At 45.9% G+C, this 14691-nt stretch overlaps 1 protein-coding gene across 1 annotated transcript; it reads right to left on the reverse strand.

Annotated features, from left to right (window-relative positions):
- Window positions 1-732: 732 nt before the first annotated feature.
- LOC129328428 (zinc finger protein ZFP2-like) lies at window positions 733-10517 on the reverse strand. The gene is made up of 4 exons (XM_054977494.1): window positions 10363-10517; window positions 9405-9479; window positions 7424-7654; window positions 733-5045 (listed from the first exon to the last, which is right to left on the reverse strand). Exons 1-4 carry the CDS (start codon window positions 10394-10396, stop codon window positions 3139-3141), a joined length of 2247 nt encoding a protein of 748 aa, XP_054833469.1. The 5' UTR covers window positions 10397-10517; the 3' UTR covers window positions 733-3138.
- Between the last annotated feature and the right edge of the window lie 4174 nt (window positions 10518-14691).

Genomic DNA, 14691 nt, shown 5'->3' on the forward strand with positions numbered 1-14691 from the left:
AGATGGGTGTGGGACAGCACAAAAACATGTTCACACAAGTACATCTGACTAAGGGAGGGTGCTCATTTTAACTTTCATGCTCACATTGGTGGGTGGAGTGTGAGGGAGGCGACGATTTGCATAGGGGCCTAGCATGTAACTTTTGGGACAGAGAGCACAATGAAACAGAGAGGGGGGAATGTTCCCTCAGCCCCACAGAGGTGTGGAGGTAGCAGCTTAGTTTAACTCAAGAAGAAAAGGAGGCTTTGTGTTTTAACTGGGTACTACTCCCATCCCTTTAGCAACCACTAGCTTTGTAGAAATATGATGAAATTCTCACAGCAGGTAAACAAGCTATCTCTTGCAATCACATTTTTATCCCACCCTCTTTCCAAGGCGCTCACGGCAGCTGACATAATTCTCTGCTGCTCATTTTTCCTCACAACAACCCTGTGTAGAAGGCTGGGCTTAGAGAAAGCGACCGGCCCAAGTCACCCAGTGAGTTTTATAGCAGATTGAGGATTTAAACTCCTCGGTCTTTGTTGAAGGAAGTCTTTCTCTGTTTGAGGGAAACTTAGTGGGGACATAGGATCCAACATTAGGTGAAAGGAGTCATAGGATCCAGTTCTTTGTTTTCTTCCTTTGTAGTTTGGGAGAGGGAAGAAGGAGCAAAATGGTTTAAGAACTGAAAAATTCCTCAACTTGTTGCCAATGTCAACGTTTAATCAATATGCTTTCTAAAAAAAACCCGCCCTCTTTTTTATTTTGTTCACAGTTTAGAAATTCCACAAGAAAATCCATCAATATTAATAACAATAACAATAAAAAACAAACTTGATGCAAAAGAATCCCCAACAATTACAATAATAATAATAATTAAAAAGGCAGCCATGTGCATTTGTTTGAGAAGCTCAGGAGAGTTTTGGTTCACTGAAATCCACAATTCTGATGATGATGACGAATTTTCCATATTTTGAACTCGGAGAACTTAGGAGCCTTTTCTCAATGGAGTTCACACTATAATGCACACATTTCCCCCCAAACTCAGACAGCTTCAAGCCAAAAGCTGTGATCGCTTCAGAAGTTGCAGAGCCGTTTACAGAAAAGGCACGTGTTCCTTGCTGCACACACCAGCGGAGGCTGGGCTTTGGGCTGTGTCCTCAGCAGCCAATCCAAACCAGGCTATCATTTCAGTCTAAATGTGAAATCCAGAAGCCCTGCCTCCTCAAGCAGCACCTCATCTTCCCTTTCTATAAATGTACCACATACAGCACCAAAGAGGATGGGTGTTTTGCTGGGACGGACACAAGGCCTGTTAAGTGGCGTGCCTTGGTCAGCAGCATGAAGGCCAAAAGTGAGAAGACCCAAAGGAAACTGGGAAAGCCATTCTGGGGTTGGCAACACTGATAAGGACATATGCACACTACAGCCTTACAGCAGTTTTATACCTAGTTTCACTTTCCCCAAAGGAACCTGGGAATTGTATTTCAGTGAGGGTGATGAGAATTCCTTGTTAGACATCCTTAATTACCGTGGCCTAGTCTGCACATGCAGCAGTATGGGATAAGATGGCAGAGTGGGCTATACCATTTCATACTGAGAGGAGGGAACAGTTCTAAATGACCCATGTAAAAGTTTCCCACAGGTAACAAACTAGCACATCAGGGAGAAAAGTTCTAGCTTACCCTTCTCCCAGTTCTGCTAGTTTTCTAACTGCAGGGAAGGGCTTTAGAGTTGATTGGCCTCAATAAAAGATATTATGTAGCTTTTGTTTTTGGATTTTAATATCTAAAAACTGCAAGGATTCCCCCCCCTTCCCATGGAAGATTGTTTCAAAACTACTCTGTCCATCAGAATTTTATCTTGCCTTTTCTCCAGGGGCTCAGGAGAGCAACCTGGGTTCTCCTCGCTTCCATTTTATCCTCGCAAATTTGCGAGGTAGGCTATTCGTGCCCATGAAATCTGATATGGTCTAATCCATTCTGTTCCCTTCATTCCCACTTTATTCTCCTGCACAAGAAGCCCAGGCCCTCTTAAGGGTGATGAAAATTATCAGGAGCTAAGTGCCCCAAACTATCTGCTGACTCCAAAGATGTCCCTGAAGCTAGGAGGGTGCTTGACAGATCACCGTCTTTGACTCCAGAAACACTGCTTCAGTTTTGAGCTTGATAAATACTCAGGCCAATTAGAATTACCGCTCCAGGCTTCCATACACTTTGTTGTCTCCTCATACATTCGGTCACACAAAAGTGGTGCTGAAAAGAAAAATTCCTTACACTAATGCAAGCTCTCTCACAATCTTAAGTTCATCCTCCTTTGATCTAGATAATGATGATAACTGTGCTTATATACCACTCTTCTAGACAGCTTAGTGCCCTGGACAGAGCGGTGGACAAGGTCAGTATTATTATCTCCACAACACAGCTGGGCAGCTGGGGCAGAGAGGAGTGGCTTACCCAAGGCCACCTACTGAGCTCATGGCAGTAATGGGAGTCGAACCAGCAGAGTGCTGATTCACAACCCAGCCACTTAACTACTATGCTACAGATCTGAAACACACTGAAGACAACCTCCACATTCTTTATGCCCCATTTAGGATGGGAGGATGTGGTCCCAGTCACATTTTCTCACTCTCGTATCATCTTGGGTTTAAGGAGGAACTCATCTGTGCAATCTTGAGAATAAGATGAGAAAAGCAGGACAAAAATGAGTGGGCAGTCACAACCTCAGACCAAAATAGATGGACTAGAATAGTTAAGAGTGACTAGAATAGTTAAGAGGTCCAGATTTTGTTAGGCAATACCAGTCAGAACATAGGCAGGAAGACTGAATGTTTGAACGCTCCTACCTTTTGTGGGGGATAAACCCCTTAATCAGACCAAAGAAACCAATCAAGGCAAAGGCTTCTTCTAACAGTGTACCATTTGTCTCCCAAGCTCAAACATACAGAGCTCTTCCATCGTTTACTGGATTTTTCCTTGCCCAACAGGAAAGCTTGCCTCTGAGGACAGGCACTCTCCAATGAGTATGACATCCAGACTTTTGAAATGTGCGGCAACTTGTGGCGTTCCTTTGTTTGTTAGGGAAGCAAGATAAGAAGGCAAAGTTGGAGAGAGGCAGTGGGCCAGGAACAGAGAGGGCCCTTCAGAAAGGAAAGTCCTAGTTTATTAGGGACGGAGTCTGGACACTGCCAGGAGCAGGAGAAGGGAAAGACGGATGGGAAAATCCTCGGGATGGAAAGGAGAGAGACCAGGGCAGGTCCAAAGAAGGGATGGGGAGGGACGACGGGGAGGAAGGGAAGGAAGGCAAGGTGGGAAGCGGGCTGGGTGAGGTGTAGGAAGCAGAGAAGGCTGAGGCGGGGAGAGGCGTGGCAGGCTTGGCGGTGCCGACAGCCAGCAGTGAGGCAGGGGCTGTGGCTGTGCCTGCAGAGGCCTTGTCATTGCTGTGGGTGCGCTGATGGCGGTTGAGGTGGGAGCTGCGGCTGAAGCATTTGCCGCAGATGCTGCACTTGTAGGGCTTCTCCCCGGTGTGGGTGCGCTGGTGGATGGTGAGCTCCGAGCGCTGGATGAAAGCCTTGCCACAGTCCCCGCAGGCGTAGGGCTTCTCGCCCAAGTGGGTGCGCTGGTGAGTCAGCAGGTTGGAGCTGACACTGAAGCACTTGCCGCAGGTGTCGCAGCGGTATGGCTTCTCACCAGTGTGCATGCGCCGGTGGATGGTCAGGTCCGACTTCTGGATGAAGGCCTTGCCACAGTCCGTGCAAGAGAACGGCTTCTCCCCTGTGTGGATGCGCTGGTGCTTGACCAGTGCTGAGCGCTGGGCAAAAGCTTTCCCACAATCCTCACATTTGAAGGGCTTCTCAATGGGGGGCACTGGCAACTGTGGTGGGACTTTGCCCAGGCTTTTACCACAGTCCAAGCAGTGGCCACTGCGTGTGAGACGCCCCTTGCTGCCGAAGAGCTGATGTTTGAGAAGCTGTTTGCCCCCTGCACTGAGAAGGAAGCCCTTAACATGCTCAGGGCAGCGGTGGGCGGCAGCTGCTGCAGCCTGAGCTTGGTGGACTCTCTGGTGCCGGTCGAGATGAGAACTCACAGAGAAACCCCGGCCACACTGAGCACAGGTGTAGGGGCGCTCGCCAGTGTGCACTCGCTGGTGGCGTTCCAGGTCAGAGCGCTGGATGAACCGTTTGCCACAGTCGCTGCAGGGGAACGGGCGCTCGCCAGTGTGAATCCGCTGGTGTTGCGCTAAGTTGGAGCTGCGACTGAAACGCTTGCCACAGGCATTGCACGGGTAAGGACGCTCGCCAGAATGAGTCTTACGGTGCTTGGAGAGTGCTGAGCGCTGGCCAAAACATTTCCCACACTCAGGGCAGCGGTGGGTGGATGGGGCTGGGGTGGCAGCAGGGGGCTCTTCCTGGTGATTGTGTTGGTGCGTGCGCATGTGCCGGTCAAGGTGGGAGCTGACAGAGAAGCACTTGCCACAGTCTTGGCAGGCATAGGGCCGCTCCCCTGTGTGCACGCGCTGATGCCGCTCCAGGTCTGATTTTTGGGTGAAAGCCTTGCCGCAAGCAGTGCAGGGAAAAGGGCGCTCGCCCGTGTGCACACGCTGATGTTGTGCCAGGTTGGAGCTGCGGTTGAACCGCTTGCCACAGGCTGTGCATGGATAAGGTTTCTCGCCAGTGTGGATTTTTTGGTGTTTGGCCAAGATGGACCGCTGCCGGAAGCAACGTCCACATTCAGCACACTGATGCGGTCTCTCTGATGTGGGCACATTGTGGCCTCGTCCACTACCACCCAAGTTCTTCTTTCCACATTCAACACAGACCCCTGGCCTCTCTGCTGCAGCCAAAGCTGCAGGCTGGTCTTTGAGCTTTTTGGAAGTCTTCCCTTCTCTCTGAGGTACACTTGGCACCTGTGGCAGCTGTTGCTCCTCTGAGTCAAGCTGGCATTGGCTTCCTCTAGCGTCACCCTCAACTTGGCAATCAGATATTCCCAGTGGGGAAGCTGGTGGCTCCACCTTCTCTGAGCTGTCCTCTTCTGCCAGTGGCTCCTCTTCGTTCCCATCAGCAACTGTAATATAGATGGGAAGATGAAAGACAGCATGACCATCTCAGCACCAAGGCACTGGTTCCTTCCACAATCGCTACCCACTGCTCTACTCCCTTAGTCTGTACCTTCCTTAGGTTTGCCTGAAAAGAGCAAGGTGAGCCTGGGCATGCTTAGGACACTTTTAAGAGGGTATTCTAAGACCATCATAGTTATATTACTCATTGCTTTGTCATCCTGCTTCCAGAAATCAGGCCGGAGGACATGGAGAAGCATTTCCTAGTGGCTTCTCCCAACTTTGCAGATCCCCCCCTCCCGTGGAGATCATCCAAAGTTCAAACCTAAGCATTTTAGAGCAACCATGCAAAGCTTTTAATTCCATCACTCTCCTTCCCCCAATCTATATAGACTTTAAACAACTGGAAATAATTTGGACGAATCTCCATTGCTTTCAATATGTGAACCGCCCTGAGCCTCAGGGGTAGACAAGGCTAGCTAGATGCTATAGTCACATCGTTCCACATTTGTCTGAAGTGTAGAATTCAGCATCCTGAGCACCTCAGCTTGCTTCCTTTGCTCAAAAGCAATTTCCCCACCATCTTTTGAAAGGGTAAAGAAAATACATGGACATCACCCACAGAAGTCTTGGCAACCAGACTTAGCAGGAACTATAGAGAAAGGAGCTAGGCACCATTATTTGTAAAAGTAGTTTAAAATGTGTATATTTATGCAAATCATGCAAATGTCATCTTTCTTGATGCAGAAATACATTTTTAAAAAGTATAGAGCAGTACAATTTTTTAAAATACATAATAATCTCCATCCAATGTTGTCTGTAGAGCATAACAATGAAGAAAATAGGCTTTGATTGGTTAACTAAAAACTGACTAGGTAGTCTTAGGCAAGCTACCCTTTCCCTTCTGCTCTCTGCTAATGCTATCTAGGCTGAGATTATTATAATAATGTTTTGTGAAACATTTTGAACAGGGAATGTGCTATATAAATGATGTATCTCTATCTAGTAACATTTCTATCCTGCCCTCCCTCTAAGAAGCTCAGGGCACTGTAGATGGTTTTCCCCTCCTCCATGTGACCCTCACCCAAACAACCCTGTGAGCAGAGACAAGGAACAAAGAGAGTGCTAGAAACTGTATTTTGTGTTGGAGGCTGCTGTTTTTAATTCTTTCCAAATAGCAACTTGGCACCCAATCAACTAGGCATTACTTTATCTATTCAGATCTGTACAGCATTCTACAACAGGAAGCAAACAAGAGACCTTAAGGACAAAGCCTGAAACATCTTTCCACCTTCCCCTTTTGTTCGTTAACATCAAAGAACTCTGCTAATCTTGAAAATCTGAGCACTTTGTGTAGGTTCTTCCTAAAATGCATTCCATGGCTTTTACAGTTAGATTTCTGTTATCTTAAGATCATAGTTCTGCTATCTTAAGATCATAGTTTTGGTTTAGACACTAGAGATGGGCACGAACCGAAATACGAACCAAAGTTCGTCACGAACTGGGCCGGTTTTTAGTTTGGGAACCAGCGGTTTGTTGGAGCTCATTTCTGGAGCTATGATTTTTAGAGTGGTTCGTGTGGTTCGTTTTTCAGTTCATCACTGCAGACAGCCTGGCACAGATCAGCCTAGGCAACAGGGGGAGGGGGGGAAATGGGCTTTCTGCAGACCTTCTGCAGCCCTGGAAGTGATGAACTGACAAATAAAATGAACTGGTTCACGAAGCAGGCGAGTTCATGGCAGTTCAAACCATGAACCGCAACAAACCGCCATTTTCCTGGTTTGTCTTGCCTCTATTAGACACCCAGCATGGACATCAAAGCCCATTTGCAAATGAAGAACCGTTTGGCATACAGATGGTTAGTTATAGCTATAAATCTGTAATGAGTCTATCCTACAAAACTGATTATGTAAACTTTGGTCAGCCAGTGTCATCACAGGAACAGCAATTAGTGCAATTAACATTTTGACCAGCTCATCTTTTTCTGAAAAAAATTCCTACACAATCTTTTGAGCTGAACTGAAACGGTTAGTTTATCTCCAATTGACAGCCATTTACCGTAGGACTTTTACATCTGTACAATAGGTAGTATGTTGTTGTAATAGTTGAAATCAGTAAAACTTACATAATCAATTTTTAAAAATTACATAAAACAAGCAATGTTGGTCCTGGCAAGCAAGACGCACTAAATTCAAGATACTCCAACAACCAGTACACAAAATCAGATCAAAGCAAGCTGCTATCTATTAAAGAGATACAGAGATGGAAGTACGCAAGAGGCGTGGCCTGGTCCACCTGGCATCCCTGCTGGGCATCCCTCTTTATTTCCAGTGAATTACACACTCTTCTTATTGCCCATGCAGCACATGCGATGAGACTCACCCACCTTCATCTTTGGGGCTCTTGAGCGCTTTCTTCCGAGGTTTACGCTTTCCATCTTGGCTCTGCTCCTTCACCAGCTCCCGTAGCATCTTCTCCACCTGGCTCCTGCCTGCAGTCTGCAGGATGAGTCCCAGCTGCCGTCGGAGGTCAGCGTTGAGTCCGCCTTCACTTGGGCCTGCTGCCACTGAGTCCTGCATGGGGGCCTGTTCCACCTGGCCCTGTTCAGGCTCTGTGTCTGCACCCCAGAAGATCAAAACGAAAATGGGTAAGGAAAAGTGAGCACCGCACGCAGTTTTATCAACTGGCCTGGGTTGCTTTTGTGTCTTTAAGAGCAGCTCAATCTGCAGAAATCAGCAGGGGAAGCTTCCCACAGCCATCGAGATTTCCACTCCCCAGGTTCACATTACAAGCTTTGGAAGCTCCTAATGCTCACACTCAATGTCAAGGCAATTCCCCATACCCCGTCCTCCCTTCTAGCAGGTAACTGAATATATGACTACTGTAGTATGCTGATGCTGGCTGCAGCGGAGCCTAGAGCCAATTTATGAATGAAAAGAGGAGTAGAAAGCGAATTTCTGTAACACTGTGCATCCTAGGGACTACATTCAACAGGTGCCACCACTAAGCTACAAGAGACAAATTACACAAGGACAAGCACAGGAAGGGAGTCACAATGTTAGCCGGGAAGCTGAGTTTAAAAAGAGATTGGAAGGCTTTGTCAATTTCCCCTCTCTACAGAGCCCCAAAGCTCTCTCCTCAGAAGGTTTGTTAATTTCCTCTTCGCCTCCCAGAAGGGGAGGTAAAACTGACAGAGCCTTTTGGAGGCAAAGAGAAAATTAACAAACCGGCTGAGCAGCGATCACCCTGGCTTTGTAGAGAGGGGAAATTGACAAAGCCTTCCGATCTCTTTTAAAACTCAGCTTCCCGGCAAACATTTGAGACTCCCTTCACGCGCTTGTCCTCGTGTAATTCGTCTTTTGTAGCTTAGCTCTGAGAAGGCCCTTTCCAGGGTGCACCTAGGAAAGGTGCCACCAGCTGAACAGTGCCCACGGTACTGGAGAGATGAACTATGCCTGGAACCAAACTGGATGCCAGTGCAGATCTTTGAAGGCACGTATAACATGAGCACTGCCACTTATACCTGTCGGTGTCATGACCCCCTCTGACCAGCCTGGTGACAATGAGAGCTCGGAGGAGGAGCTTGAGGACCCAGGCACAGGGAGCCAGGAGAACCAGCAAGATCAAGGAAGACCTGATGCTGCAGAGGCACCTGCTGGCCACGCTCCAGCAGCACCAAAGGCCACCCTACCAGAGCCTGCTAGGGAGACCCTGCTGCCAGCCTTGGAGATAACCAGTAAGCCTCTTCCAGCCAGGAAATTAATTTGGGCCTGTAGCCCCTCAGGACCCGCTCCCTTGCCACAAGAGCAGTGCTGATGGAAGGCTCGACTGAGGCAGTGCTAAGGAGACAAAGCGCCAGGCTAACAGCATGCAATCCCAGCCTGGATCTAGAACAGGGCTCTGAAAGTAGTGCTTCTTTGCAGGATCCTAGCCAAAGCCAAATGCAGTCTCAGGAACCTCCACACCTGCCAGCTATTTAAGCTGAGGCTTGAGAAGGCTGTGTTGCAGGACCAACTGGTCCAGTAGGTACAAAACCTGTGCTCCAACTCCAAGCTCCCTGATTTTGGCTCCAGTCAACGCTCCCTAGCCAGCCAAACCAGTGACCTTACTCCAGAAGAGGACAGAGCTAGCCAGCCTGCAGGGTACTCAGCACCCCAGCTTCAGTATTATGGACTAGACAACATTTCTGAAATAGTCTTCAAGAGCAGCCTCATGTAGAGTGCATTACAGTAGTCCAATCTTGAGGTGGCCAAGGCATGAATGACTGCAGCTAGAGCATATTTCTCCAGGAAAGGGTGCAGGCAGTGCACCAACTGAAGCTCCCTAAAAGTACTGTGTGCCAGGCCCTCCTTCCATTGCTAACTTACCAGACATCAGCCCTCTCCTTCTGTGGGACTCAGCAAAAGCAGTTATCCTGGGCCAGCTGATTGCAATCTCCTCTGCTGTGGATGGGAGAAGCAGAGGATGCATATTAAAATGCACATCGGAAGAAACTATGAGGACCTGGGCAGGGTGTAGTCATTTAAAGGGCCACTTCATCTTTTCGGGAAGATGTGTGAGATCAAATCAATATGGTGTTACACAGAGCCTTGAAGATTAAACTACTCTAAGGTAGGCTGCCTCCTAGCTATATGGGGTCTCAACTTGTATGAAGCAAAGGTTATAGAGAACAGTCCTAGAAGCCAAATGTTTGGTGTTAATGGCTACAGAGGATATATCCTTGCTAGATTTTAAACAATGGAATGATAATGAAACGGCAGCATTGACATCATACAAATGAGATGTTTAGGAGAAATACAATCAGGTCTTGGGTGGCTTTTTGATTTTCGAGCAGGAACAATATAGGACTTTTTTTCTGAGGTAAAATAGGGAGACCAGAACTGGGGTTCTCTCAATGATAACCTAAGCTGTGGAATGCCTTCCTTACCAAGATTCAGTTTGAATTACAAGTTATAAGTGGCAGTGGAAAACATTTTTATTTGATTGGTCTTTTGAACACATGAAGCTGTCTTATACTGAGACAGACCATTCGTCTATCGAGATCAGTATTTTCTACTCTGACTGGCAGGTGCATACAGAAGGCACCCTGAGACCTTCCCCCTTTGTTCTGCTCCCAAACCTCTTCCATTGCTGGAATACCAGGACTCGGTAACAACTGTTATTTAATCATACTGAAGAAACTGAGTTCAGAAAAAAGATAAATCCCAATTGTTAAAAACAAATGCAAGCGAGAAGTGTTTCTTTGACATAACCCCCTCTAATTTAAGCCTGTGCCACCAATACATTCTGATATCTAGTAAAAAGTGTGAATAAATAAATTCTTACCCAGTGAGATCACATTTTCATAGTTCTCTTGCATGATGTCACTCTCTTGGGAGATGCACAAAAGTACTTCGGTAAAGTTGGCAACTTGTGAAATGACAATTTTCCTCCCCTCTGAATCCAGAGGCAGAACTGTGGAGAGAGAGGAGTTGAAACCACTAGAGGAATCCTTTCTGTGTTGAATGGGAGACCAGGAGGCTTGGTGGGGTGACTTACCAAAACATGGGGTTCAAAACACAACTTTAGGGACTTTCCACAAAACTGCCCTGTCAAGGGAACCAATCCTATGCAGTACACTTGAGGGCATGACTTGATTCCTAGCTATGGGCATCTTCTCTCTGGGCTCTATAAAAGCACAGCAATTAGGGCCTTTCCCTCAGAAAGTTTCCATCCCTGATGAATTCCATCTTGTAACAGCCTAAGGATCCTTTAAAACAGAGATAAAAGCAGGGAGGCCAGCATGGTATAGTGGTTAAAGTATGGGACTAGACTCTGGGAGACGCAGATTCAAATCCCCACTCTGCCATGGAACCTCACTGGGTGACCTCGTGACCGGACACAGACATTCGGCCTAGCCTTCCTCACAGGGTAGTTATGACGATAAAATGAAGATGGGGAGAATGTTGTAAATACCTCTGGGTCCCCATTGGGAGTGTAGTGTAATACAGTGGGTTAGACATATAAGACACAATTTCTCAACCGAATCCACCCTGCAAGGCTGTAGTAAGGGGGAAAAGTGAAATAACCTCATATATTCCACTGAAAGAAGAGTGATGTGGGACAAAGGCATCAAATAAATAATGAAAGGAGGGTACAGATTTGGAAGAATAACAGCTGCTTGGTTTTTCTGCAGCATCTAAAACTCTTATGGAAGTTTACACAATAAGAGATTTGGAAATTGAGTCAGTCCCATTTGGGTGGCTAGAGCGCATTGTTATGTGCTTGGCCCTTTTCAGACATTATGGCCATGCATGTTTCGGGAGTAAACACTTATTTACGACGCTCCCAATACATGCTGTCACCATGTAGCCTGAACAGGAAAATAAGCGTGTTTTGCATGCGTGTACAGCTTCAGTATGCATGAACCAGAATCCTGGAAACCATTGGTTTGAGTGTACCAAAATGTGCACATTGCTCTGTTCAGACAACTCCTTTCCCTGTAACTTAACAACCTACAAGCCATACGTCAAGTATTTTATAAGTAGTTTATAACTCAATGGATAAATATGGCTAGATCACATGTACATTTTTTATCTTGCCTGATAGCAAGATCTTTAATTTCTGTTGTTCAGAAATATTCTGTAGACGTTCAGTCCAGGGAATAATAATATATTGATTACAAAGTAAATTGTAACGGGGGCAGCTAAAAAGGATATGGACAGTTGAATATAATGCTTTCCCATCTCTTCTACAACTAGAAATAGCTGATTCTTGGTTCGAAACTCGATTTAGCCCAATTGATTCAAAACTTGCCACATTAAATCCAAGCTTGATTCATAAGGTTTCACTGAAAAAAATCATTGCAAGATGTATGAAACCAAATATTTTAAAAAGACTGGGCTATATTAAAATTCACAGCTGATCAGAAATGCTCCCCAATTTATTTTCAGTTATCCTACCAGAAAATATTTGAACCAGCTAAACATCTCTTCTACTTAACAGTTCCAAAATATCAACACTCTCTCGTGTTATTCAGATGCAATGTGTTACCTTCCGCTGAGATGAAGGGCTGTTTTAGTAGAATTCTACCCGAGATGTGCTATTGTATTCATTGTTCAGATAACTGTGCATATTGGAAGCATCATGGTAGTGTATGTCCCAATAGGCATGTAGGTGTAACATCTGAAAAGGAGTTTTGTAAAATCCAGTTCTGCCTGCTTACAATGGGCTCAATAACAACAACAACAACAACAACATTTATTTATATACCACCCTTCAGGACAACTTAACACCCACTCAGAGCAGTTTACAAAGTATATCATTATTATCCTCACAACAATCACCTTGTGAGGTGGGTGTGGCTGAGAGAGCTCTGAGGGACCTGTGACTGACCCATGGTCACCCAGTTGGCTTCAAGTGGAGGAGTGGGACAACAAACCCGGTTCTCCAGATTAGAGTCCTGCCACTCTTAACCAATCTTAATCAACTCTCTGGTGGAGCATTTGGTCAACACAAAACTGAAAAATGTTTAGGGTTACCAACTACCTGTAGAAAATATTTCTTGCTCCTTTAACAGAGATGTAACGTATGGATATGGGCAGCTGAAGCTTTTTCATGGCATGTGGAAAAACATGATGCTGATGGGATTACAGAAGGGTGTAAATAACAAGTCAAAATCTATTTTAATCTATGTATTGGGATATTTTATGATTTTAAATTGTATATATGATGAAATATGCTTTTAAACTTGGTTGTGATCCGCCCTGAGCCTGCTGATGTGGGGAGGGCGGAATATAAATTAAATATAAATAAATAAATAAAAATAATATTCCATTAGGCCTCTGTTCAAACCCTAAGACTGTTATACCAGAAGTTACAAAGCATGCAGATGCTAAAGCAACCTAACAGTTGCTATTTCTAGAACTCCAGTAGGAATATCTAGCATTTGATTGGATAAGGAGAACTGCGGCAGACAGTGACTGCCGTAACATCCTCGTCCTTCTGATTTGCAAGCAGCATCAACAAATATTCCCGTTTGCTCTATGTGCCACTGCCTCGTGCTGATTTCAGTCAGACGCAGATCTCACTACAAACTATCAGATCAAGGGGTCATTTCAGACCACTAATACCAACATAGTTCTTCTCCAGAGGAATTATACTAGGGATGGGGAGACCTGAGTTCAAATCTTCCCTTAGCTGTGAAGTTTTCTGGGTGAATAGTAGGTCTTTCACTGCTAAACTCCCTCATCCAGAGCTCCTTGCACGGAGGATAAATAAATGAAGGATAAAAAACAGCCCCAAATATTGTCACAGTCTAGAACGATCAAGAAACAGAACCCAAGAACAGGGCCTTGCAGATACTAAATGGTGGGTCTGTGCTGAAGTTAGCTTGGTTTGGGTCACTGTGACCACCAGGGGCAGGAAAAAAGGTTTAAACAGTTACCAGGTGATCCTGCAAAGAAAGGTAAGAGCATTGCTTGGGGCCAGAGTTGCAGTGGCAGCCAAAGCGCATGGCCTGCTTCTCACTTGCAGGGATTCTGGGAAGGGACAAAGCCTGTCTCTCCATGAAACTGTCCCTTTAATCCAGCACAACAACCCATCCATCTTTTGGCCCTCCAGGTTAAAACAAAAACACCCTCACTGATGTTACATGTACAACAGCAAAGCACAGCCTTATGAACTGGCCCATAGTCATCTAAAGCTGCCTCATACAGAGGCATGGAGCCCCCTACTCATTGCGGTCTGCAGTATCATGAGCAGAATCAGCCCCTGTTACCTGCAATCCTGTTCGCTAGAAAGACTAAGGCTTGAACTTCGCACCTTCTGTGGGGAAAGCACAGGATCTACCACTGGGTCACAGCCCTGCCACATATCACTACCTCCAGGGGTCTGAACTCACATCTGGATCTGGAATCTCTGCCACGCCTTTAAGAAGGGTGGTGGAAACTCCCAATAGTCTGGCTACCCAATTACTTGCAAATTTGTACTTAGTATGTAAAATTGTCAATAGTCCATATATAAGCCTGTTTCTTAGGTATCAAAAATACTTTTCCAGCTGCACACATAAGTATGCACAGAAAGGGTGAACCCTCCCCCAGCCTTCTTTGAGCGCTCTTTAACCTCCTCACTACGACAGATTAGCTAAAGAGTGCATGAGTAATGAATCAAAAAAGTGATGTTGAATATGCGCCCAGAGACACATAGGTGCGTCCATCTTTGTGTGTATTTTAGCCTTGTTCTCTGGGGCAGCATATTCCCCACCAAAGTAGCAGGTGCAAAGCGGGAACTTCTACCCTGGCCAGTTTTATTCTAAAAAGATCCCCCACCCTCAAAGCAGCCAATGTGTGCGCAGACATTCTCAATCTTTGAAAACAACTCTGAGTCGTTTTTCTATCAGAAAAGACAGACAAGAAGGGGAAATGATAAAGAAGGGGAAAGGGGAAAGGGAGATAAGATACCAGAGAAAGAAATGCGAGGACTACAAAGAAGGGAAGAACAGTAGCATCAGTTTTTAACTTTCCCCCTCATCTATTTATTTGTAAGAAACGCCTTGATCTTTATTAAGCCCCACGTGCCCCAATGCAGATATACACACACGTTTCACTGCACCAAACGTGATCAAAGCCACGTCAGAATAAACTCTGCCCCGAGTCTTCCAAGCAGGTTTTTATG

This window comes from Eublepharis macularius, chromosome 4 (genome assembly GCF_028583425.1).
Source record: "Eublepharis macularius isolate TG4126 chromosome 4, MPM_Emac_v1.0, whole genome shotgun sequence".
In the NCBI taxonomy this organism is placed as follows: Eukaryota; Metazoa; Chordata; class Lepidosauria; order Squamata; family Eublepharidae; genus Eublepharis; species Eublepharis macularius.